Source organism: Anabas testudineus, chromosome 17 (genome assembly GCF_900324465.2).
Source record: "Anabas testudineus chromosome 17, fAnaTes1.2, whole genome shotgun sequence".
Lineage (NCBI taxonomy): Eukaryota > Metazoa > Chordata > Actinopteri > Anabantiformes > Anabantidae > Anabas > Anabas testudineus.
The window spans coordinates 12,275,586-12,301,960 of record NC_046626.1 but is presented as its reverse complement, the minus strand read 5'-3'; the positions used below and the strand labels follow the sequence as shown (position 1 = coordinate 12,301,960).

At 43.7% G+C, this 26,375-nt stretch overlaps 1 protein-coding gene across 5 annotated transcripts in view; it reads left to right on the top strand.

Annotated features, from left to right (window-relative positions):
• LOC113171965 (zinc finger protein 521) overlaps positions 1–26,375 on the top strand; it is an 87,044-nt gene that overhangs the window by 48,535 nt on the left and 12,134 nt on the right. For all 5 annotated transcript variants that reach the window (XM_026374713.2, XM_026374712.2, XM_026374710.1 and 2 more), the window contains one exon: positions 22,122–22,253. In XM_026374713.2, coding sequence (XP_026230498.1) covers positions 22,122–22,253 — 132 coding nt within the window. The remainder of the gene's footprint in view (positions 1–22,121; positions 22,254–26,375) is intronic.

Genomic DNA, 26,375 nt, shown 5'->3' with positions numbered 1-26,375 from the left:
TTGAATCTAAAGGCATCTGCTAATGATGGACCCACTAGTGTACTTTTAGAATCCTCCTATGCAAGTCTAGGTGGGGACTCAGGTGATCTGAATAAAGGTAGGCTCTTCCTGTGCTTCTGGCCATGTTTTATTGATATACAGGAGGGATGTCTCCTTTAGAGTGTTAATGTCAATCCTTGTTCTGAAGTGAAGCCCATAAATACTAGATGACCAGAATTAACCTCTGCATTACTCCACCTCCCCATGGTCTCTAAGATGTCACCAAGGCCGTAGGTGCATGCACACCCCTGGTCTGATGGGGTTGCTTAGCAGTCTGACTGGAGGGGGGCTTACGGGAGAAGTGCAAACAGACAGTCCTGCCTTAGTAAAGGTCAGAGCTCTCTCCAAGACACCTCTCAAATCCCAGTCTGGCCCTGATGGGACCAGGGTTCCATGCGTGCCTAGAGATGCTTGTGGCAAGGGAGCTTTAAGTTACACTAAGAGTGAAGTGGTGCTCTTCTGCTGAACTGCATTGCATTTAGAGGCTGTCAGCACCAATAGTAGTGTGACGGATTTGATCTAACTTTGTGTTATGGCTCTTACATGATATGTTTTTGGAATGACATGCATGCAGGGACATCAGTAGCTATCAAATGCTACTGAATAGAAGAGAGTTTCAGTGTTGTTCAATTGTTGTGCAGTGCACTTCATAAGTTTAAAGAGATTTGTCTAAGAATACGGACTCCAAAAGAGCACCGCAAAAGTTTTAGCTCTCTTTGTGGAACACAATGGTGGTTTTCCAAAGTACCATGTAACGAATGACTATCCTCATCGAACTTTGGCTGTGTGAATGGCAGACAGGGGAGGAGAGGGGAGGGTGATAGGGTTCTGAAAGGCCCCCCAGCGTCAAAGCCTTAATAATCATGTGAGCAGCGCTGGACTTCATTACCCTCCTGTTCGACAGGCCGAGTGCCAGGCTGGATTGCTGGCTGGCTGTGGCAAGGTCAACGGCGGAGGAAAAACCAGTTACTGTGTTACTCTGGAGCGGAATGGAGAGGGGCGGCCATCTGTCAGCTCAGGCCTGCCATACCCGCAGAGCAAATGGACACGGGCGGCTAGAGGAGAGGCCACAGACACCCATAGAGTTAAACCCAGTGAGCATAACACTGAGGCATGGACACAGATCGAGCCAAAGAGATGGGCCTTGGTACTACTAAAAAACATATATACACACACGTAGCGGAGAAGATAAGGCTATCTCCAAGATATTTGGCAGCAGTTTGTGTGTTTATGCATGTTTGTTTTTAGTGTCAGTGCACTACTGGGCCCCTACTGTTATAAGTCCAGATGGCAAACCATTTGATAAAAAGTTGATAAAAGTTTTGCTTTGCTTGCCAATGGTAAACATTTTAATAATAGTCTTCTTTTTTATTCAAGACAAACTCATTGTCCGTGTAAGTGCAGAGAGTGTTATAGTGCATTTAAACCTTTTTCTTTTTAAACTGGAGTCTGCAAGCAGCATGTTTTGTTTGTAATGATAATACAAACGGCACTAGCATTTTCTTGCTGCATACTCATATGTCAGACTCTAGCTTCAGTGTTTCACCTTGCTGGCTGTTTGTCAGCATCCGAGTTGCAAAGACCCTCTCTGTGAGGACCTTTACGATGCCCTCTGGCCAAAGTGGAAGAACCCTGTGGAATGTTCCAAAGCTCTCTAATAGGTTTCAGGTGCTGCGGGCCACCAGCCAGCCCCCCACCATCACCACACTCTGTGTGTCTTGTGTGATAGGACTCCCTGCTCAACAGTCCGCCATTTCTCCTCTAAAAGAGAGAGGACATAACTTCCAAAATGGATATGCATCATCATGCAAAATCTTTCCTTAGATTTTCAATAGTCAGTTTTTACTTAATAAGTATTTAATTCACACTAGTCTTGTGCATCTGTTTAATAGATTTTTTATTTTTGTTAGTATTTTATTGCCGGTCAAATTGTAGCTGGTTTTCTGACGCATGTGGTTGAAGTTCAGGCAGACATGAAATTTGCATCTCTATCATTCCAGATCTCAGCACAGATAAAGTTCCTCCTTGTTTTCTCTGCCTGTACTGAGAGAACAGACCCCCAAGCTTGAGCATCAACATGCTCCGGAAAACAGGGAGAGGTAGATGGTCCTGGGCGATTCCCCCCACATTAATGGAAATCACACAGGAACTCCCTGGATGAAAGCTTTATTAGTTATTAAGGTTTAATGTTGATATCAGTGCTTATATGTTTACTGGAGTGCACAGTGCTGCTGATGTCGAATTGTCAGAGAGGTGCAAATTTAGTAAGGAATTAGTGTACACCCAGGATTTAATTAAGGGGATCTATTTCCATCTTGTTAGAAAGAGATAATGTGAGTACTGCATGCATCATAGGTTACTATATTAAATGTTTCTTCCTGTAACAGCATTATATCCAATACAGTAGTGCTTGTAGATCATAGAATGGAAACAACATGCTGCTAAAGAATAGTTCACATGTTTTTAAGTGAAATACTTATTGTAATATGTACTGTATTTTCAAATGCAGCCACGTTGAACAACCGCACAAGACAACACACAGCTATTAGAGATAAAAAATGATAACACTTCCACTGTTTTCATATGACTTGTTTCATTTCCAGCATGACAGTGGAGTGTGAACACTGAAGCGACATGGCCTCTTTGTCTCTCCATTTGTCCCACCACTGCCTAGAGACGTAAACCTTAAGCCACTCACTCTCTGATTAATTTTTAACATTTATAATTACTAATTAAGTTAGTAAGAGACTTTTAATGTAGTCCTCCTTCAATGGGGAGCAGAGAGGACAACAGATCATTAGCTTCAATAATGAACGTTCATGAGACAGATAATGGCCTATGATAGGTGAATACTGACAGTTATATTAAATGAGGCGAGCATATGAGAAATGCTGTGCACAAGTAGCACTTCATGGATTGAAAGGCACGGGAAGACAAGGTGGTGAAGTACTCCACTAACTCCAGACAGGCCTTAAAGCATGTGGAAATCTTCAGGGGTAGTTTGTACTAATTAAAATCTGTCATACAGTCAGGTTTACATTAGCATATGTGTGATACAATGTATGGCTGCCTTTGTAATTGTGTGAACTCCGGTTTCATGTACAGCTTTTATTTATTCATTCAAACTGTTTTCATGGAGTTTTTGGCCTCCCTAACGTCTTTGGTGTATCTCATTATCACATTATTACATTAGTGTCTGCATTATTCTGGTGGCTGTAAGTTGCTGCCCATTAAAAGAGTCATTTCATTTCAGTTTTTTTTTTTTTTTTTACCTTAACGACGATGCTACTCTGGCACATTCCGTGTGCCTTCCCACTTTGGGGGAAGGTGCTTATGCCATAATGATTATTATCATTAAGAAGATATTAATGTGCTTAGTGTTTGCGACCCAGCTGCTCATCATGGCCTGAGCTCCCTGCCGGGGAGGGAAGAGAGCTGCTGCCAAAACGGACAGTGCACGTAGGCCACCGCCCACCTGTCCAGAGGTTTCAGGGTCAGTGGAGGTCACACCTACCTACCTCCCTATTCTCTGCTGAACTGGAGGAGGGATGGCTCGGATCATAAAATTGTAGGAGATGAATTGTGCCTCGAAGTTAAAGCGTTGTTTTATTTATTTTTTTACTTTTTATTTTTTGCTCAGCCCCAATTCTAAACATGTCCCTCTTAGACATTGTGCCGGGGGCTTAAATGTACATTTTCAAGGTTAATGCAACAGAGCACTATTGCTAGACTAAATCCGAGTTTTGCAAATGTGTTTTTTTGTAGTTCTTTAATTGTATTAATCAGAAAAAATCAGGCCTCCACTAAATCTATAATTATTTGTGTCACAGCTGAGGGGACATTGGCAGGATGTTGCGTGACGCCTCCTGTTTTTAAACGGCAAAATGCACAGAGAAACAGTAGATGGTGTGGGGCTGAGGGCGGCCTGGCTCAGTCTCATCCAGTCTCCCAGTTTCAAATTGCTGCTTCATTAGGGCTTGGAAAAGAAACCCATGCTTACATTTAATCAAACGAATTGGTATGGCAGACCCACATAATCAATCACAATCCTTATCCAATATGTTACATTCTGTACCTAGCAAGCTGGCTTGGAGAAAAGTCAATTATGGCCCCTCTCCCTGCTCCTCTGCTGGGTTTGCTGTGATATTATACTGTTTCTGCAGTTGTTTTCATTATGCAAACATGGACTGTGCGCATCTCAAACATACAGCTATTTCATATTCATACTGCTAGTCCCTATTTTTTTTTTTTCATTTTATACTGCTAGTTTTTGTATGATACATGGACTGGGGGATTGTTGAGAAGTATCATGTACTATATCTGGAATAATCAAATTAACTATTGATGATTTTTGCTCTCAAACTAACATTTGTGTATCACGGTGGGCTGCATTTAGTGATGTTGTTCATATTTCATATGTTTTGTGTCCATATGGATCAGTTCTCACTGTCTTTCTATGCATGAAAAGACTTATTTCTATAGATGTTCTACCCCACCTCCCTGGGTACATTCGTGTGCATACAAATGTGCGTTCACTGTGCATTAAGGCACATGCACAATCACACACCATAACTGTAAACATGCTCACTTACTGTACACACTCTCATCCCTTTCCATTTTCCTCATCTTGTGAGTTTCTTCTCCATACCTTTTCACTTCAGTGCTCAGCTTCGTACACAATGAACACGGTCCGTATAATACGCACAAGCAAAAAAACACACATACGCACACACACACATACACATACACACACAAGGTAGCTAGGTTGGTGGGGGCCATGGCTACAGCTCCTCTGTGCAGTCCCAGAGTGGCTCCCGGGGCTCGGCTGCCAGTTGTTTGCCGGAGTCTCCGGGTGGAATTCATTCAAATTAAAGCGGTGGAATGAGGCCCGAGTCCCAGAATGCCTCGTCCCTCTCCTTCATCAGCATTCCGCCGATGAGAGTAATTAAAGCAGAAATTAATTCTGCTGTAAGCAGAGGAGCCACAGAATAACTGATATTAGAGGCTGGATGATGAATGCTTGGCATCAAGGGATGTCTCGGGGGAGGAAGGGGAAATTCACAGATCTCTCTTTCTTTCTTTCTTTCTTTCTTTCTTTCTTTCTTTCTTTCTTTTGTTTTTTGCTCTTTTTCTTGTCTTTCTTTTTTCTTTACTGTTTTTCTATCATTCAACTTTCCCTCTCTTTCGCTCTCTTCCTGTTATGTTGTCTGCATTTTTCTATACATTCTCGTTACCACTTGCCCCTTCGTCATTATCCGTGGCAACGCTTGCCCTTCTGCTCTGCCTAAAGATAACATAAGATAAGATAAGATAAACTTTACTAATACCCGAAGGGAAATTCAGGATTGCCACACAGAACGGAAGTCATTGGCTTTAACCGGCGACTGAAGACATCGCGACTAAGCCTCCTCTCTCAGTAACAGTATTTCACATTCTGTCAGCATGGGTGTGCTCATTTTCAGTCAACAGGCATATTAGAGTGTACTGATGCTGCAAATGCTAGCACTTTGTTGTTTGTCAACAGAAGCCAAAATGGAGAGTGCTTCCAGGTGATTCTATAATACCTGGAGCATACTGTTTAGTGTCACAGAAAAAAAATAGAAATCAATCTAATTGTTAATCAGAATGTGAGCAGCCATAGAAACGTATAATTATTGAATAAGACTGTGGCTTTGAGCTAAAGGCTGCATTTTTTTCTCAGGCAAAATTTGAGACTAAACCTTGAAGCTCTCCAGATGATGTGATATTCTACCCAGGATGATTCAATGATCCCCCACGTCCCCTGACGCTTTATTTTTGGAATAGCACATCTTTAGCAAGAGCAGTCACAAGACTGAAAGACAAACAACTGAGCTCTTAAAACACTGAGGCTGGATGATGCTGTCAGTAAGACTGTTTTCCTCTCTTAGAATCAAATGGAATTGAACAAAGGTTAGCTCTTTGGGGCTTTATGGTAATGTGATATACGATGCTGCCATGGAATTTACCAATGCATGTCTTAGCACTGTCTGACTCGAAGGAAGGAGTGAATGGTAATTATGCTGACCTCTGCCCCTCCCTCTCTTATTCTGCCCTCTGGGTAAAAAGCCTGAGGAGATAATAAACAATAGATAGATTTGTCTTGTTTGTACTGCAGCTGCCACACTCTTAATGACACACGAGATTGCTCTCTATTTTGAAAATAATGCATGCCAAGATCTGCAGGTAGCTGTATTGCATTGTTAATTGGTTGTACGAGAATATCTCACTCTGATGTGAATTAATGGAAGCTCAACCTGAGAGTTACTCACTGTTATTAAGAATTTAGCAGGTTGGCACAGAGTTGAAACACAGAATGAATGATTAGCAGCCATAAAAGAGTCCAAATGCAGAGGTGCAAACCAGAGACACAACCAGTCACAAACCTGTTGATGAGGCCAAGTTAAAAGGCTGAAAGTCTTGAGAGAAGACTTCACTGGTACTGCTCAATAATGCTAAATTGTAAGAGGACAGACAGGCTGTATTTCCCCTATATCCCCTTGAAACCTTGGCTTTTCTACTGCAGATCATTTATAAGTTCACATACTATGGTGTAATTGTAAATTACTATAATAAAGAATATGTTTTATTTGCTAAATGAATTAGGACATTTTGGAAAATGATGAAATGCCTGGTTACAAAAATAAATGTAATAATCAACTATGATACAGTAGCAAACTCAAGAGAAATCAAGATGTGGTGAAAGTTAAAACTTGTATTAAGTATAAGAGAGGAACAGGTAGAGTATCCAAAATTGGTTGATGTCGGATATTGCAGTGAAACTCTTCAAATCTACAGTATGAAAGCATAATATTATTCCACCCCCAATCTTCCATGTCATTTGACTGTTTCTGTTACCAGTCTCCTTTTTGCTTTTTTCCTTCTTTTGGAAAGAAGATATGAAGCATGAAGCAGAAATAGTAATCATACAGTAAAGGAACTGCTTCTAAATTATTTAGTAATGGTGTCTTTTTATAGACACAAGGTTTCTACCTATGGAGCTAAAAGCTTAGTACTTAGCAGTGTATGTCTACAGTGTATCATGTTGCTGTATGACATTTCTCTCTATCATTCCGAATGGCAATGCCGTCTTGAACAGGTTGGGGCGTATCTTGATGTCTGCCATCCTGGAAATAGAGACAGCATTGTTTGTTTCCCTACTTTGTTCCACATACCAATAAAACTACTCTTAAAATGAAACCTTGGTGTAACGATGACCTTAAACGCAATGACACTCTTTCCCATAACACTGTCCTGTCCAATAGTCCAGAACTCCCCTAAGAGGCCTTACAGCAAGTCTAGGAGGAACCAAATGAGAGAGAAATCGATTACTTTCCTCTCTCCACTGTCTCTGTCCTGGCTGAATTACTGAAACAAGATGCTGCACTTAGAGAAGTCTTTGGAGAGGGAGAGGGAGAGAGATGGAGAGGTGGGGGAGAGAGAAACACTTTTAGGGACATGGGTGCCATTTAGACTAGGACCATCTTCTCACAGAAAGCCACTAAAAGCAGTGAATGATCCTCTTCCTGTCCCTGGATGGGAGGCGGTTAGCCTCCTGTGGTTAAGTGAATCCAGAACATACTCTCAGGTTTGAGGTCAAAGCAAGATCATTAAAAAGAATATTTATTTCTGAAGTCTAAGCATGAGAACTATACAGATGTTGATCACTAAACTATGTATGTCCGACTGCACGAGACCAGGCCTTGCTGGCCCAATCTGAAGTTGTTTTCAGACTTCCTAATGTCAAATGGGTGTTGTTTAACACCCATACCAGATTTTATTGTCTGAACTATGAAGATGAAAATGAATCCCGCTCGTTTCGTAGACAGAACGTGGTGCTTAAGGGACCCAATCCCTGTAAGTGCCATTAAGTGGAAATTGCCGTTCACATATTCCAGTGGTTTGATTAATTACACTCTCTCATGTGCTTTCATAAAGGCCCAATGAAATATGGGGAGCAAATTGCATTGTGTTCCTGTATCCTGTTATGTAAAAGCAGTTTAATTATTGACACATGTTTTGCCACCTGGCAGGGGGAAAGATGGTTGGACATGAATAGAAATCATACAATAGATATTATGGACGAGTGGAGCTAGCACTTGAGATGCCATGTGTTTCTGTATCTGTGACTCAATTTGTGTCCTCGTCTTCACCTCATCTCAGGTTCTCCTGCTGGATAAGAGCAGAGAGCAGACGTGATCAGCTGGATGTGTCAAAGTTGTAAAGGGAAACATTTTGTGAAAGTGACTGCACTTTAAAACCTGTTTAACTTGTGCAGCAGGACGGCTTTTTGAAAGGTCTCTTCTAATAAATATGTAGTTAAGGAGATATTTTGTGAAGGCTACACAGTCTCTCTGGGGGATTAAAAGATCACTGCTGCCTTTGTGTGATTTCTTAAGATAGCTCTTTTTGATCAGAGTGCAGGCTTAGATGCTGCTTAGTTACTGACACACTGCTACTTTGAACTCAAGGAAGCCGTGTAGGAAGACAACAAGTAAATGTGCGGTACAGCTTGTTTCTTCCCTTTTTCTTTGTTTCTGGGGAGTTTTGTTGTTGTTGTTATTGTTGTTTGTTTGTTTCAAGAACAGTGCCCTCTACTGCCACGGAGACTAAATAACATGACGGCAGTGCATCCCGTCTGTTGTAGCCAGTAGTACTTAGGCACCGCTCTATTCTGTATTCTACAGTGTATGTGGAGGTATTAGCTCATAAAACCCTCCTACTGTCATATGAACCCACTGCTGTCCCTGAGCTCTATATGAACAGCAGGGCTCTGATACTTAGTCCCAAGCTGTTCCTGTTTGCCCAAAACGATCAGGCCTGGCCTCGTGCTCTCTACCTGATCTAGTTGACTGGGTTGTGTAAGTTAGGTAGGCAGTCCCTGTCTCCATCCCCCTCCTCCCTCCCAATATGCACTTGGACCCGGGCTCAGGCTGCACCTTTTGTGTTCCACAGGGATAGGGGGGCCAGATGGAGGAATTTGATTAACCAGCAGTGGAGGACCAAATGTTCAATTGGATACAGAACCAGTTGGAAGGCGGGAGGGAGCGAGGGATGAGGCGGGGTAGAGGGAGAAATCTAAAATGGCTGGTCATGTGCGCCGGCCAACACTTTCCAAAGGGGAGCCCAAACAGACACTGAGGTGTAGTAATGCAGAAGTCCTTTTCCAAGTACCAGCTGGGCCTTTTAGGAGCCTCTATCCCCACAGCAGACACTCGGCAGCCTCCGAGCAGCTTGACTTTACCATATGTGGAACTTTTTTATGCTCCACCTGGTTTCCCCAGGGGACCTGTGCCGCTGGGACGCCGGAGGCAGGTGAATTGCTCTTAATGCAAGGCACTGAATCACTGGGCCAACAACATGAGGGAAGTGCCTAGGGAGAGGAAATGGATCTGCAGAAAGACTGGCGCGGACTGGCACGACCTTGGAGCTAGTGCCCGCCATGGAGCAGAAAGTGGCTGTGAGATGCGTCACTATGCCTTTACTCTACAACTCTAATAAAAATCACACTTGTGTTTCTTACATAGCATTGTGGAAGAAAGTGCTTTTTAAAATTGAACTTAATCCATTTGTAAACTGAATGAACACTCTCAGGTTCCACTGAAAGCCTCTATACCACTGCCTGAGTTTGTCCTGGTCTCTTCCATTTCCCTGTTAACTGTTAGATCAGATTTTTCAGCATCGGTTTAGTGAATGCACTTTAACCATAATTTGCTATTCATAGTTTCTGTTCTTATATTTGCATGCTTCCCTTGCAACAACTAACTACGCAGTAACAGCAGTGGTACTTGTAGTTGGTAACATTTTTCTTCTGTAGTTTAAATCCAGACTATGAGGACTGGTAGGTCAGATGTGGGAGATTTTGGCCTGCATAGGAGGGTTGTGGTCACTCACCTGCCTGCACCTGTCTCACAAAGTTTGTGGCACAAAGCCAAAGGTCAGGGGTCGCCACAGGGGGCTGTCAAGGTCAAAGGTTTATCACTCTCCGAGGGGTCCTGGAGCCATCACTCAGACCCTACAGTGCACACGATCTGCCCGATGAGTTTTTTCTTCCCCCACTTTTTCTAATCCTTCCAAATGGCTCGGGCAAAACTCCTGACAGCAGCAAGAGAAACAAACTGTGGGGTATGGAGCTCTAAGCCATCAGCTGGAGATTTCACTTTGAAAAGATTCCCTTTTACTCACTGCCCTTTCCACCAATCAGAGGACCCACCAGAGTCCAGGCACCCAGAGCAGCTGCCCTCTGACCCTGCCAGCGGTTGTTGGTTTATTTTGTTTGGGAATTTTAGAGAGGATATGGCTGCTTTTGACAGGTCAGGCAGCAGGACTTGGATGAGGTCTTTAGCGAAGGCAGCCAGAGAGGGAGAATTTCACAGCTCGAGAAAAGACTCAAGCTACCCTGAGCTGGTGTTTCAGTTCCACTATTGCCCTCATATTGCAGGAGAGGTTGTCATATTCATTGAGACATGTGGAAAATGGCCCATTTAGGGGGGGAGGAGGGACCATTCATGCAAAGTCAATTCCATCAAGCAGACAGAAATTCCTCAATACCCCTGTTTATGCAGCTGTGCCCTCTGATCAAATTACACCAACCCTCACGCAAAACCCACACCTCATTCTGCTCCGTTTGCTGGTCCCCCAACCACCTCTGAATGTGACAGGAGCCTCTGATGGGTCCCCCACTCATAGGGGAGAATGGGAGAGGTAAAGAGACAAGAGGGGGCATGTAACCTAGAGGTCTACCTACCCTCAGCAGTAATTGAGGCAAAGCCACGGAGCTTCCATGGGTCAGAGGAGGGGCCTGTCATGTGAGGGGCATGTAGGAGCAGGCAAAGGAGGCACGTCCCCAGAGAAGGAGTACTAACCGTCATGCTGTAGCACCAACTCTGACAGACCGCAGGGAATGGACCCGCCACATCGAGCCTGTCAGCTGTTCCAGCAGCGCAGAGTGATCGCGGAGCCCTCCACTGGGACTGTATTACTGAAGGCTTCTCTTCTCTGCCTCTGTTTTATTTTTTATTTTTTGGGTGGGGAGGGCAGGACTGCGAGTCTGTGTGTGCGAGAGGGGGTTTTTTGAGGGGTATAATTGAGAGCACAGAGGGAGCTTCGTCTCTCCATCTTATGATTTGGAGGTGAAGACAAGCGCCCTCAGGGGCCCCCTGTCAGAGCTTTTGGGCGCGCTCAGCGCAGACTTCAATAAAAACACACAGAAAGAATTCCCCCACAAGGGCGCCCGGCTGAATTGCTGACGCCAATGTAAAAGATTCCGTTTTCAGTGAATCATTTAGTACGCGACCCTGAGCTCTCCACACAACACGACAATAACAGGAAACCCCCCTCTGTCCTCCTTTAAAAAATGACAATTGCAGCAAACCTAGAGAACGCCGAATTATTTTTTTTCACACATACAATTTCACACATCGATCACTCTCTGCCACTCCTCCATTTTCCTCTTCCCCTCCCACTTCTCACTCCGCTTTTCTTTTCTCCTCTCACTGTATTCCTGTCATGACAAATGTCAAACACAGTCAGTTAGGAGAGTGTTTTTTTCTTTTTAGTAACCAAGAGCTTGCCAAGTTGAATGTGCGCTGGGACAAGACTGCTGCGGAAGCATCACATTGGAACATCAGCATCAGATATTTCTGTGAAAGTAACAGAAATGTTTGAAGGTGTTGTCACAAGCTCACAGGTTCCTGCTGTTTGTGTGCACCTGGGGGAAATGGCGCCTTCTCAGCCCTTTTGTCTCCTCCCTCCCTATTGTTGTTTTTAAACTTATTTCTCTGTTTAGTTGTTATCACTTTTATTGTGGTTAAGAATCTCAGCGTGGCTGTTTTTTGTGGGTTTTGACAGAGGGGGTCGGTGTTGCAGTCAGAGTTAAAATTAGAGGAGTTGCTTTTCAGTGTGACTGGGAGACATGTCATCTTCTAGAAGCGGTGGGGAGTCTGTCAGTCACAGCCATGGTGTGTTTTAATCATCTCTGTCCCACTTGGTGAAGCGCTGACGGTTAGAGTGAGGGTTCCCTCCCCTGGACAATACCAGTATGCTAGGATCTCATACACTCTGATGTCAAACGTAGCAACCAGTTAAGAAATATGAGACGTTTCTTCCTCAAGTTAATCCTGCAAATTCAATAGGGGAATCAAGCTACGTCTGGTGAATTTGAAGACATATCACAAGTGTGTTTGAATGTTTTTGTGATCTTTCAAAAGATATGACAGCTGGAAGGAGATTGGCAACAAAATAGCAGGAGTTTGTCACTATAATAAGAGAACGAAGCTGATAGAATAATCAAAACCCACGACGTCTTAGAAGCTTAATGAGCGAGGGCTCCCCCCAAGCGAGCAATAGTAATAGTGTTTTGTAATTCTATAGCCCTTTTAATAATACTCACAGGAATTTTAAATAGACATTTCTTTGTAAAGCAAAGTAGGTTAGACTGCAAATTATATTTTCCATAATATTATACTGATGACGGCCCGCTTGTCTTTACAAGATGTTGCCGAGGCAAGAACGCACGTAGCTCAACTCACTATATCGTGCGCCACAGCCAGAATGCAGGCTTTCTTAACCCTGCGCACAAATGGCCACCGCACTACTACACCCATCGAGCTCACTCTCCTTTAACCCCAGCCACCGTCTGAGCATGCTCTCTGCAGCCCTCTCCAGAGATATGGCCTCTCATTTCTGAGAGCATCCTCTGACAGTCTTAATGGACAAGTAGTCTCTCTACTAGGCCAGGAGAGCTCTCAGTGAAAGACCACTCTGGGCATGTCTGGTATAAATACTGTTTTCTCCTCTCCCATGTTAGGCCCATCTAAGGGTTGTATTTATGGGCACAAATTAAACAGAGCAATCTTACAAGCAAACAAATGGGGAGTGCATGCTTTTAACACTGTACTCACCTTAAGATGAATACAATCTGAGTTAGAAGATGTAATTATAGAAAAAAACATTAAGACCCAAAATTATGAATTTATGGAAAAGTTGTGAAATATGAGTCTTAATCATAATATCCTTTTTAATTGCAGTTGGAGTTTGGAGATTTACATATATTTTAGGTATTTAATGTTCACCACTGTGACGTAGGCCACTTAATTGAGCTTTAAATAGAAGTACTTAGAAAAATATTCCTACAAGCCCCTAAGCAATTAGTCCAGCTGCCTTCCTTTGTCCACCTACCCATTGTGTTCTTTGTAAAAACCATTCTCTTATACCTCCACTTACTCCATCCTTTGAGACACCATTGGAAATCCAGGGCTCTGAGTTGAACCCACAGTTGGTTTAAGTGTAATGAAATGTATGTCATGTCTCTGGCTCTCTCCCTCTGGCTTCCCCTCACCCCTGCCCCCCTGAAAGCACTGCCTTTGACAGGAAGGCCTCTGTGGCTTCTTCTGCAGTGATCTTTAGCCCCTTCAGGTTCCAGCGACTATTTCGCGACGTCCCTGCGATTTGCGGCTGGACTCAACCATTTACGCGGGTTTCAGAGAATTGACTGAGGAGAAAAATAGACAGATAGATCGAGAGGAAGCCTCAGACAGCTAAACCAGCCCAATGGGAAATCCTACTCTGATGCTTTGCCATGTGAAAAAAAAAATGTATCTGAGCATTCATTAATGTTTTACATTATACTTATTTAAAAAACACACAGTTGGCAGTGCTTATTATACACACTCTGGACCTAGATACACGCTTTTTTGTTATGTGTGTTCTGTCCTACATTGTACAAATAAGAGAAACTATGGCAACAGGGTCAGGTGCGGCTTCAGTAAAATGACCCACGTTGACCCATTACAGGTGATGCACTTTTCAATTTGAAAAAAATATTGACTCGGTGTTCTGTTTGTTTATCATGTATTCTGTCTTTATGCAGATGAGGGTGCACAGATCATGCATGGAACACTTACCTGGCACATACATGTATGTTCATTAGGCTGTGCAGGGGATTCACCTGGAGCTTTTGTGAGTGTGTGTTTGTTCTCAAATGTACATCTGTGCGTGTGGTTGTGTATACGTACACGGATATTGCAGCTTGGAGTGAGGTGTGCATGTCCACTATATCAGACAGCGCGTGTGTGGGGTGCCTCAGCATGTGTGCACTGCTGTCTGTTCAGAGCTCTCTGCGCCAGCAGGGTGCGCCATTCCAATTTACCCATCAGCCACAGAGGCAGGGGGTAAAAGAGCGGGGCATCACTGTCGGAGATTTCACATTCGCGGGACGAGATTACCAGTCAGGAGACCCCTGTGTGGAGGTGATGAGGGAGGGAGACTGCAGGGGAACAGTGTGGGGGAGTTGGAACTGTTTGGGGGACTCAGGAGTGGTGAGAGGGGGAAGGGCAGCACAACTCAACACCACCCTCGAATCCGTGGGTTTTTCGGAGGAGCATAGCTGCCAAGCAGCACATCTGTTTGACACCAGGCGCTGTGGTATGGCAGTCAGGGGCTGCCTGTCCACATCTCCTCACTCAGTAGTTTGTTCTAAAGCTCTGGACAACTAGTGAAGTTCTGTCTCTTTAGAGGTTCTTCCAAAACCGTGTGCTGTGTGGGATTTAGAAAAGGTTAAACTAAAAACAAAGGACGCTATATTCCATTAGTCTTTTAAAATAATACATTATTTGCTGTAATGTTTTATTTTTTCATAATTCCTACTATGTCTGTACGGAGAGGAAAGATTTGTGTAACATAAAACACTAGAGCATAATCACGGCATTGTAAAATAATCTTGAATAGTTACCTCAGACCCCAAGACTAAGCCTGCTGTCGACCACGCTCACACAGGCTGTGTTTGAGTGTCGGCCAAGTCAGCCATGACTGCTCCAGAGGCCCTGAAGCCTGTTGGGGAGACGGGACATTCCAAACAGCATAACTCATTCTTTACACCCTCTCTGCTGCCATTAGTTAATTATATGCAGGTGTTTTCCTTTATCCTTTTTTTTTTTTTTTTTTTTGCTGTAGATCTAATAAAATTGTAACCATAAGTACATAAAACCACATAGACGGAATAAAGGAAGGGGGAAATAGTGGAAAGGAAGTGGCTGAATGTGCTGTGTGAAGCAAATTATTGCCCCCATGTAGATTCATCAGTTCTCCCTGCTGGATTAAGGAAGGGCCTTTCTAATGAAGTTCGCCCCGTCAAAATGAAGGGACTAATTCTGATTTAGCTGAGGTAATGAACTTCCCCTCTCCTAGTGAGAGCAGCACCATGGGGCGAGGAGAGAGGGGTGGTTGTGAGGGGTGGGGGCAAAGGAGAGTGGCAGCACGAGAGGAGAGGGAGGCAGGTTGAAGACAAGACAGGAAAGAGACGTGGAGTAAGGACAGAGAGATGGAAGCGAGAGAGAGGAAGCTAGGTGGAGAATGAGAAAAAAAATTATGCAAAACGCCTGTCTCGTATTTGCTGAGATGTATTAAATTTCCAGTGCGGGCGCCTGTGTTATATAAAATTATGCTAATGTCTTGTGGCCCGCTGTGAATGGCGGCTTGCTGGTCCTGAGCATGCGTGGCTGGCCGCTACACGGAGCGCACTCAGTGGGACTCAGCTTTTCTATTAAGGAAAACCTCTAGACACCTGATGATGAATTCTCTCTCACCAAATGTTCCCCCTTTTTTGTGTCGAAAATATGAGCGCTTTTCTAAATGACTTTGGAGAGCCCGGCGTGGTGCTCGGCGGCCTGCGTCAAGCAGGGGGGAAAAGGGGTATGGTGGGGGTCCCTCTGCAGCAGGCTAAGGGAGTCAATTAAGGCAAGCACTGATAATTATAAGCCGGCAGAACGCAGGGGCTGGCTAATTGTACAGTGTTCCATGCCGCGAGCCCAGCCGAGGGGCCTCTCCGCAATGCTCTCTTTCCCTGCTCCTTTGTGTGGACCACGGAACCCAAAGAGCCACATACCTCTGCCTGACAATGCCACAGTGAGCCTAGCAGAAAAAGCCGGGCATGTGCCCATAATTAACTTTTTACATTCAGGCCGCTCACTCTTTCGAGACCTGAAAGAGATTCCGGTTAGATTCACACCTCATTCCTTCTGTCCTCTTTGCTCGCCCCAAAGTTTTTCCCTTCCCTGTTCTACTGTTGCTTTTCCTGCTTGTCTTTTTTTTTTTTTGTTGCAACTTTCATTGAACACCAGAGTCTTAGAAAGTCAGGGCGTAGTCACTTGACCTTTATTTCCTTCTAACAAGAAAATGCCCAGCAGTTTAGAATAGGCATGTATAGAGTAAATTAGAGTGTTTCAGTGCAGAATGGTGTTTGTGTGGCTGCAGGGGGTCCAGCACTCTCACGCAATCCATCTCCACAGCCTGCACTGTTTGTCCCCAATGGACCTCCATACCTGCCTGCAGCTGCAGCGCCTACACATCATTCGTTAACAAGTATTCGGTTCTTGCCTTTGTTGTTGTGGATTTCTCCCTTCTCTTTTTTTTTTCTTCTTTTCCTCTGCCTCTGTGACCTACACAATGTTCATTTGACCGAGTTTTAGCCATTGTGGATTTGTGTAAGAATAGCAGGTGAAGTGGTCCAGGCAAAACACAAAACGGCAGAGTGTATCCTTCAACATGTACCGTAGCACCAAATCTTGCTGGAACCTTCTGGTTTCCTTTTGGTAGGTTTCAAATTAACTGTAAAAATACAAATATGCACAAAAGCGTAAACCTAATAGTTTATTTATTTTAAAAGGCCTTTGAGTTTGTCTTGACATGTCATGTAGGCTTAACTTATGTCTGTGTTGTTTCTATATTTTTCTTTTACTACAGGATTTGAGTGACACTGCGTACTCACCCTTGTTCTATAGGAGAAATCCATTTAAACTGTGTTTGTTTTCTTATATGTCATTAATATTAATGTTTTGATAATGACTACTGGCTTTAGCTTCTGTATTTTCTAAAATAAATCACATGCACGGGAGCTTCTGGCAAATACCTCAACTGGAAATATCAGCTCAGTGTGTTTATGTTGAGGAGGAGTGTCCTTATGTTTTTGTCACCCCGTGTTTTGTAAACTCCAAAAGGTGTTCTAGTCGGCTAAACCTTTTGTAACATCCATTCAAGCATTACGCATGTTTATCTCAACACAAAAACCTGTCAGTTTGGTGTTTCTACCTCTGGCCCTGTAGCCAGGGGAGCTGTGAGGCGGTTAATGTAGGCTCAGAGTGGCTGATCCTAGCAGGAGCCTAGCCCTGCTCTGATTAGCACCTCCAACGAGCTGCCACGCATCAGAGCTGACATTCTCCCAGAGACGTTTTCCCCCAGAATCCCTTGCTCTCGCTGTGCCAGGGCGGCGCTGCTACTGACATGTCACAGCCAACAATCTCACCCTTCCTTCTCCCTCCGGAGTTTGGAAAACAGCATCAAGCATGCACTGAACCTGGCATGAGGGCTTTGGTATCTGGCTTTTCTTATGTTTTACTTTTATCCTGCAGATACTGAATATGTCTTATACAGGTACGTGCCCACTTTCCTGCAGGCAAACTGGAGTAAAGATTCTCCTTTCATGCTGTGGTAGTTTTCCAATCTCTTTGATTTTATTAGCTAGCACTCGACCACATTTTCATCACTATTTGTGTAATGCATTAACTCTTCGATAGAATGGGGTAATTTTTTAAGGTGCCGTGATTAAATGTTGTGCTTTAATTTTCAACATTTTGCACTTGATTCGCTCTGTCCTTCTCAAACTCTGGAAGCAGGAAATAGATATCAGTAATGGTCCCCCCAGGCACCAGTTCTCCAATCAGCTTTGGTCCAGGGGGAGTCCATCCCTTTGCGCCCCCACCTACCACCTTCCTACCCCCATCCTCCTTCATTCTCCAGGCCTTAATGGGCCTTGTAGTGCTTCTGAAATGAGTTTCTTCCTTATGAGCAGTGCTTCTACCTCAAGAGAGCACATCACGCGGAGGTGGAGTCAATTTGTATTCACCCATAATTCCCTGGGCCTTAATCACTCTGATTTTCCCCCCATTATCTGTTAATGGATAGTTCCCGCGGAGAGAAGAGAGAAGTAAACCCACCTACTGTTTACAGGCCTGAAGCTGTCTGTTACCATCCAGAATCCCACAGTGGGTTGTATATACAGCAGTGAGTCCAGTGAAAACCAAATCTTCTTGGTTTATTAACATATACCTCCAACAAGCTGAATAGCATGAGACAGAAGCTAGAGAGGAAAGCAAACTCTTGCTGAAGGTAAAATTCCTCAAGCAGGTATTTCTGCTTTTATGGCAGCGCTTGGCAGCGTAGAAACTCTTTATTGCATTGACCTGTTTGAATGGACCAGCTTTGATTACTACGGTTGTTCTGTCTGTGGCTTTTGCAAAACAACCTGTCCCTGCCTACTAAATATTCTCAATTTGTCCCCCACACTTGTTTACTCATTACTTTCAGCAAAGAAGTGCCTTGATTGATGTCCTTAATATCATTTGTTAGAGTGCGCTGCTTTGGCGACACAAGCAGCATGGGTCCCGCTAAGAGTAAGCTTCAGAGAACCATTCACTATGCCCCAGAGAGGAGTGGAAACCTAAGTATCAGATTTTCTCTTCCAGAGCCAAATGCTAAAAGGGATCCTGAATTCCCCTCTAATTCAGACGGCTCCTCAGCAGACTTGTTTAAATAGAGTAAGGGGCAGTGGTGTTAGGGGAGTGGAATAAGCTTAGGGAGGGTTTTTAATTAAGCAATGCCCTGTCTCATACTTAACTACACACTATTATGAGAAAGTTCGACTGTCTTTAGTTACTTTAGTTCCAGTGTTTTACTCAGTGTTTTACTCAGTGCCAGTTGATGGCTACATGCTGCATGATGTCTTCACAGTCATCCCCTATACTTACAGGATGCAATATGCTGTAGCTTTGTCGTTTTTACATAAGGATTTCACTAAACTATGCAAGCCAACCTTGCTAGCCCCAGCGTCCCAAACAACCTTCAACAGTACATGAACTTCAGCCCGGATGAAAAAGTAAACAGCAGAGAGAAATAAAGACCATTCTTTCTGCGAGTAGTTTTTCCTCTCTCTCTCTTTCTCTTTCTCTCTCTCTCCTGTCCTCCACATGGGAGAGATATTAGGCGTTTGTGTTTTAAGGAGCTGTGAAATACATAAACCATGAGCCACAGGAACGCAAGGCCCTGTGGATATGCAGATGGGCTTAGTTTGCTGGTGTCAGGGATGCTTAGAGGGAGCAGGCACAGGAGCAGTTTTCATCTAAAGGATTTTCTTAGGAGTGCAGGGGGACAGGGTGGTGGCAGTGGAGAAGACTCGGGAGACTTAGAAACAGGGAGTGGGAGGAGGGAGAGGGAGAGATGAGGATAGAGAGAGAGCTGACAGTCCCCTGTGGCCCTGTAACTATATCCAGAGTCTGCTCAGTACATAGAGGAGGGTGGGGGCTCACACAGAGCCATGCTGATTGGGCAGCCCTGGAGAAGGGCTATGGGAGCGACAGGAAGTGACCTCAGCCCAATGAGGCAGCTATAGGGGCGAGCAAGCTGACTTCCTCCCTTGGCTCTCACTAAGAAACAGACTGCCAGCCTGATTCAACCCCTGTTATGTTGCTGAATAGAAGCCCAGCCCTACACAGGCTGCAATACTGGGACTAACCGAGCAGAATGTAGTCATTGTAGATTAGCATTGTCAAACATAAACACACGCAGCTTCTAGGTAAAAGTTGACTAGAATTTAAATGCAATGAATACATACACTTAGTAACCTATTTGATTGTATCTATATGATGTATATTTCAAATGAGCAACTAATTAAATAAAATAATCTGAACCAGCACTGACTTAATTACACTAAGAAGTGCTGGTGGTTTAGTCACCCACAAGAAATAGTGTCCTTACAAATATGTGTGACTTATACCTGTTTAAATAATGTTTGGTAAAAACTACAACACCCAGCTGTTTTAGAATATGACTTAAACAAATGAAACTAAATATTTGAGACTCCTTGTTTAAGATTTACTCATACTGGAGCATTTAGAGTTGGTTTCAGTCTAGTAATGGGATTTAATGACAACAACAACACTACAGAACAACACCATCCTTATTCTTTATATTTGAAGCAAACCGTATTTATACCTCTTTGCCACTTTCCGTTGATGCACCTGCTCACAGACATAAAAACACTCATACACACACACACACAAGGTCAGTCAGGCAGGTGCAGAGTTATCTGCATAATGAAGCAGGCCAGGTCTCTAAAGGGACAGCGTTGTGCACTAGGGTCAAATGAGGGCTGCGCATATGGCAGCGGAACAGATCTGTGAACCTTGCAGCAAGCTTGACCTCAGTGTACACCCTCACACAGATAAGCAAACTGAACGATGATCAAAGAGGGCAGTCCTGTTCCACGGCTGTGTGAACGTGCCCGTGCCACCCTCCTCCCCTCGTTCACCGATGCCTCCTGCTGCACTCAGATGCACATGTAGACTAAAGAATATCTCATCTGCCGAATGCATCACCGCAGAACACACCATCAACTTTTCCCTTTTAAAATGCTATGAGCTGCTTTGATCGGCCTCTACCAGACACTCATGAGGGAATGAAGCCTGTGCGCTTGTACTGATGCACAACTTATGGTTTGTTTTCATGCTGTAGACACCACCTTATGTGATATACAGCACCATATGTTTATGTTATTGAGGAAAGCTTGTGTAAGACATGTGGTAATATGTTAAAGTAAAAAGTTCAATATGTATACACTCCCACTGTTTCGCTTGGCACTGCAGGAGATTTCCATTTCCTTCTCTTCCGTGAATATCAGGGGCCATTGGGTTCCAGATATCACTGTTACTTAGTATCAATCCAGGTGCAGAGAGTGAGAGTGTACAACTTATTTTTTTATACCTCTCACGATGTGACTATATCGTGCGTATGGCAAGTGGCTTTTAAAAATCCTGTTTATAATATTAAAATCATTTGTTTCACATTTTGATAAAGTACTTTTACAGTTTCTGTGATACCACATGTGTTTAGCAATAAAAAATTGAATCCCAAACCAGGAGGCCTCATGTCCACTTACTGTAAGGTTACTATTTCACTGTTCAACATAGTTTAACAGGAGACTTTCTTTGCCAGATTTGCCTAAAGCACCTGCATTTAACCCTCTACTTAGAACCTCTAGGACGGCACAGCTGTGTAGGTGGATTGTGTATTTGTGCGTTTAGTACCCAGGGCCTATGTGGTGGGCACTGGGCTGTAGAGACCTGGGGTTAAACTCTAGATGAGTCCCCGGCGTATACACCCCACCTCTTGCAGTAGCTGGCCTAATGTTGGGCTTGGCAAGGGTTTGATAGAGCGCTGTCAAACTCCATGGCCCCATGGCAGAGTGTAAAGGCCTTTTATTGACACGCTGGAGATGAGCAGTTCTCCGGACGTCTGAGTCAGCAGATCGTTGCGCTGCAAATGAGTGTGCAGGTTCGCAGTCTAAACGACATTTATTTAAGCTATCTCTGGCCACGGCTGAGGTACAGTGGTTTAATGTCGAGATAGACGTGTGGGGACTTCTAATGCGAGGAAGATAAACTGGGAAGCTGTCTTCCTCTTGCAATAACTGTCGTAACACTGTATTAGAAACGTTGACATGGCCGTGCTGTAAAGGAGAGTTGTTTTGACAGCCTTGACAGTCAGCATATGTACGAGGAAAAAGCAATGAGATGAAATGAAGGCTTAGAAGCAGTTATTCCAAAAACGTTCTATCCTAACAATTATAGTTTGAAATTAGACTATGTTTATTTAGATTCATGTTCTACAAAGCGCAAATTTCCTTCTCCTTCATTGAGACGTCTTTTTAAAATGTGTTTTAATTTGTAAATTTTAAAATAAATGATTTTGCATGTAAGTTCATCGCTCACCATGTCAAAGTGCAGGGTCTCATCCGAGCGATTAGAATACTGGCTGGTCATCCAATTTATGCCTGATGGGAGGAGATCACACATTATATTATTTCCTGTCTGAGTCATGAAAATCACAGGCAGGAGTCCTTTTTCTCAAATTTGTTGAATTTATTTTGTATGAAAAAAGAAACAGATACTGTTATTCATGGTCTGCATATTTCCCTTCTCATGATTTTCTGTGTTTTTGCTGTTTTGTCTCTACAGAGGAAGGACTGAACCATGAATGCAAGCTCTGCAGTCAGTCGTTCGACTCACCAGCGAAGCTTCAATGCCACCTGATCGAGCACAGCTTTGAGGGCATGGGTGGAACCTTCAAGTGTCCAGTCTGCTTTACAGGTGTGTATTGTGCACGTGTTCCTATGCAAGTGAGCATGTGCATCACGCATATTGCAACCCGATTAACTGTTCAGAGATATTTACGATCGCAGTATGCAAAGTTTTGCATTTCCTACTTTCTTTACATCAGTGTGAAAAGGCAAATGGGCTCCAAATGAGTTGGAAGAGGTCAAGCAAGCATGTCAACAAAAAAAACTGAGAGTAGTTCGGTTCATGTGGCTTTTTATTTAGTCAAATTGCCTCCAAATCAAGGCCAAAGTGTCATAAGGTGAAAGGGGGAGAAAGCAAGAGAGCAGGGGGGGGGGGAGACAGTGTGAGCTGAAGGGAGATGGGGGGATGGAGGAGTGGGGAAGGAAAAGGAGATGTGCTAATTGTGGATGGCAGTGGTGCTGATAGCTGTAATGATCTCATCTGTCTCTGTGCATGGAGGTGGAAGGACCGGACTCCTCCTGAGAGGATAGCGCCCTCCTTCAGTGTCAACAGGGTTAACTATCTCTATAATGAAATCTGCAAAGTCGTTAACTTCAGCTCTTCACTCTTTATCCCTTCTCAGCTCTTTACTCTTCCTCACACTTTTTGGGTCCTCAGCTCATTTCCCTCTCTTGCACTTCCTGCACCTCCCTTATCCACCCATCGCCCAAAAGAACTCATTTGTCTCTCCTCCACTTGTTACATCAGTTAACATCATTAGCTGGCGTTTTGCATTTTGCACTAAGATCTCTATTTTCCACATTTTTACCTCTTCATCTACCTCACTGCTCGGCTCCATATTCATTTTTCTGATCTCTCTTTCTCTCCACTCCCCTCCATCCACCCCACTCTACTTCTCTCATTTCTGTTTTGGCCTTATCTCTCTTTAAGCAGAAGCCTATTGATATATCCCTACCCCACACCCTCCTCCACCCCTCACAGGGGTCTGGGCATTTAATATACAGAGCATGCCTCCTTCATCTGAGCCTTCATTTTCCACCGGCGGCTTTGACAGACAGGTCCCCCCTCTCCCTCCGCGTCCATATCGATCACGGCGCATGAGAGAGAGGGATGCTGGGAGGGAGGGAGCAGGAGGGAGAGGCAGAGTACACCCTCAGGACAGTGGTCGCAAAGCAGACAGTCAGATGGGAGAAGGCCTGTGGTAGCAGAGAAGGCAGGCCAGAATGGACTGAAAGGCCTCCCTCTGTTGGGGATGCAGGGGACAGGCAGACTGAAGTCAGAGCACACAGAGGAAACGGAGGAATTGAGAGATTGGCTGACAGCTGTCCTTGAATATATTTCTTCAAGATGAACTTGGCATATTATAGGGGAAAGACACAGATTTAACACCCTAATATAAACTAAACTAACTTGTAGTATATTGTTTAATAATACGTGTGAAGTGTGACTTTCTCATTATGTTTTCAGTTTCATGGATTTGATTTTTATTTGCAGTGACAGAAGAAGAATCTAGATTCAGATTAAATAAAAGCATGCAGCAGTGCAGGAAAGTCAAAGTACTACATAAGAAGCCCTTGAGTCAAATTATTACAAAATAAAACAAAACTATGCTAATATGCTTCTGTTTTGCAACAGTAAATATATTTGTGTCGCAACATGTTTAACATAACGAGGAAACAATATCTGCAACTATATGGCGTGATTGACTCGTTTATGGTTATGTGTAGGCACTTATATGAAGTTCTAGTCAGAGAAAGATGGTCTCTGTTAAATACACAATCAAAATTTTGCATGAACTAATCGCACCAGGATTGAGGAATCAGATCCCTGGTTTCCCCTGTATACCTGCAAATACAAATTAGTAGTAACTGGACATACTTTAGTATATAAAGTATATAAAGTCAGTATCCCCATCATGTAAGTATAAAATACAATTATAATACTTAATACCCCTGTGACCTAAAACTCGTGGGAGGCATCGAGTAATTGTCAGTCTTTGACATACCTGATTATCCTCTACCCCAAAGGGAGTGGAGAGAGGACAAATCATACAAAACCGACTGGAGGAATGTATGGCGGAAAAGTAAGAGGTAGACAGTAGATGAGTAGAGACAAAATAGAGGAGAAAAGGAGACAAAACTTGGAGGAAGCAGAGAAGGTTGCAACTGGCAAGTTTGGATGTGAGATGAAAGGGGGGAAGAGGAGGAGGAAAAGAGAAATGTGTAGGGGAGGGAGGGTAAATGGAGAGAGGTCCATAAGCCCCTGGATGATGAGAGAGAGGCTGACTCTCCCAGGACAGATTTGACAGGTTTCAGAAGTGGGGGAGCCTGCAGCTAGAAGTGTCTGCCTGCACCCTTAGGAGCAGTAGTGAGGGCTGGTGTGGAAATTGTGATTGGGAATATGTGCTTAAGACAAACAAAACAGAAGAAAGTGTGCCTGATGAAAGTCGTGTGTGTGTGTGTGTGTGTGTGTGTGTATACACTTTTCTTTTACTTATGTCACAGCATGAAGTACAAACTTGACAAACTACAGGATGCACCGCTTTCAAAGCCCCAAGAGTTTGACAAGTACAGTAGTTTAATTAGTTTTTTGTTTAGTCGCTGCCCACATTCTGCTAGTGCGTGATGTGAGAATTATGACATTTTACGTCCAAAAACCCGGCACAGGCTTAGCCTCAGCTCAATATTAGTAGTCATCAGCTCGCAGCTTATAGAATCAATTTACGCCGTCGACGTGTTTGTGTTGCCTCAGAACACTAGGATCAGGCTCGGCATTGTGAACTCTTGGATTAAGCAGAAACCAACGCATGTAGGCTGGATGAATAAATAAATGACAAGGAGAAAAAGGGGGGAGAAAAAGCATAAACTTTTTTTTTTTCCTCTCTGCACAAACAGCTTAGTATTGGTGCAGTGCAGCCTGCAGAGAGCACCACCCTGCCAAAATAAAGATGAGCTGGGGCCTGTAGTAAAGGAGACGTCTGCCATGGGCGGCCCCTGAGATCTAATCAGAGGGCTTAATATCCCCCACAGCGAGGAGACCTTGGCCCCTCAGCCCCCTTAGCCCTGACACCCCTGACGCCGAGCCCGGCTCAGTGCTCTGTTCAGCTCCGCTCTGCTCTGGCTCCACAGCCAACAAACTCCACAAAGTTCCCTCTCTCCCTCTCTCTCTCTCTCTCTCTCTCTCTCTTATTCTCAGCAAGGAGAGTCACAATGGCCAGCCCCTGATCCTGTCTGGATGCGGATTTTGGATTATTTCTTCTCCGTTTCTCGATGTCCTCATTTTAACCCTCTAGGAAGACACGTCCCTGTTCCTCCTCTAAATCACTAGAGCAGTAGCATTTTTATCATATTTGACTCGTTCTGCCAAATACAAATTCAGTGTTTCCTCAGTTTCAGCCTCAACCCTTCAGTACGTGTTGCATGCTAATTTGAAGACCGCTGAAGAAGGAAATACCACTTACCACTAATTAAATGGTTACCACCAATTATATTGGCAAAGGCAAAGTTTTGTAATCATCTGTAGTAATCAGATATATGGCCCACGCCTTTAAAGATGTCACAACTGCACTATATAAATTATCTAAAAAGTAGTTGAGCTGTCTTTTAAATCTTTGCCTTATATGTCATAACTCCCGTCAGTATTTATTATTGCTCTTTAGCCCACTTTAAATCAATTGTCAGAGCTAATGTAATGCGATTAAATGCGTCTCTTACTAGAACTGCATTTCATACACATGTAAACAGTGAGCAACAGCTAACTTGACATCTTGTTGTGTTTAGCCCTATTGTACAGTATTTGAAGGCCCCCCAAGTCTCAAATCCATTTTTATTTTTGCTGTATTGACTTTTTCCTCCTCTAGCCAAAGACATAATGAAGGCTTCCTGCAGCTGCAGTGACCTGTTTCTGTACAGTATATGCAGACAAAAGACAGCTAAAGAAAAAAGCTATTGTTTATCAGTGCTTTTTGACTTTCACAACATATATTTCCTGCACAGAAAATTGGCATAATGTTACTGTAGGAGCATAACGGAGGCGCAAACATGTGCGATAACTGGGGCCTTAACCTTGAGCTGAATTGTTTTGTAAGCGACTGTAAAACAAGCCTTCAATCTGCAGTTATGTTTGTCTTCATATTGCTGTGGTCATTAGTTTCAGAAATGGACCATGGAGTTGCTGTTTGTTTATTAGAGG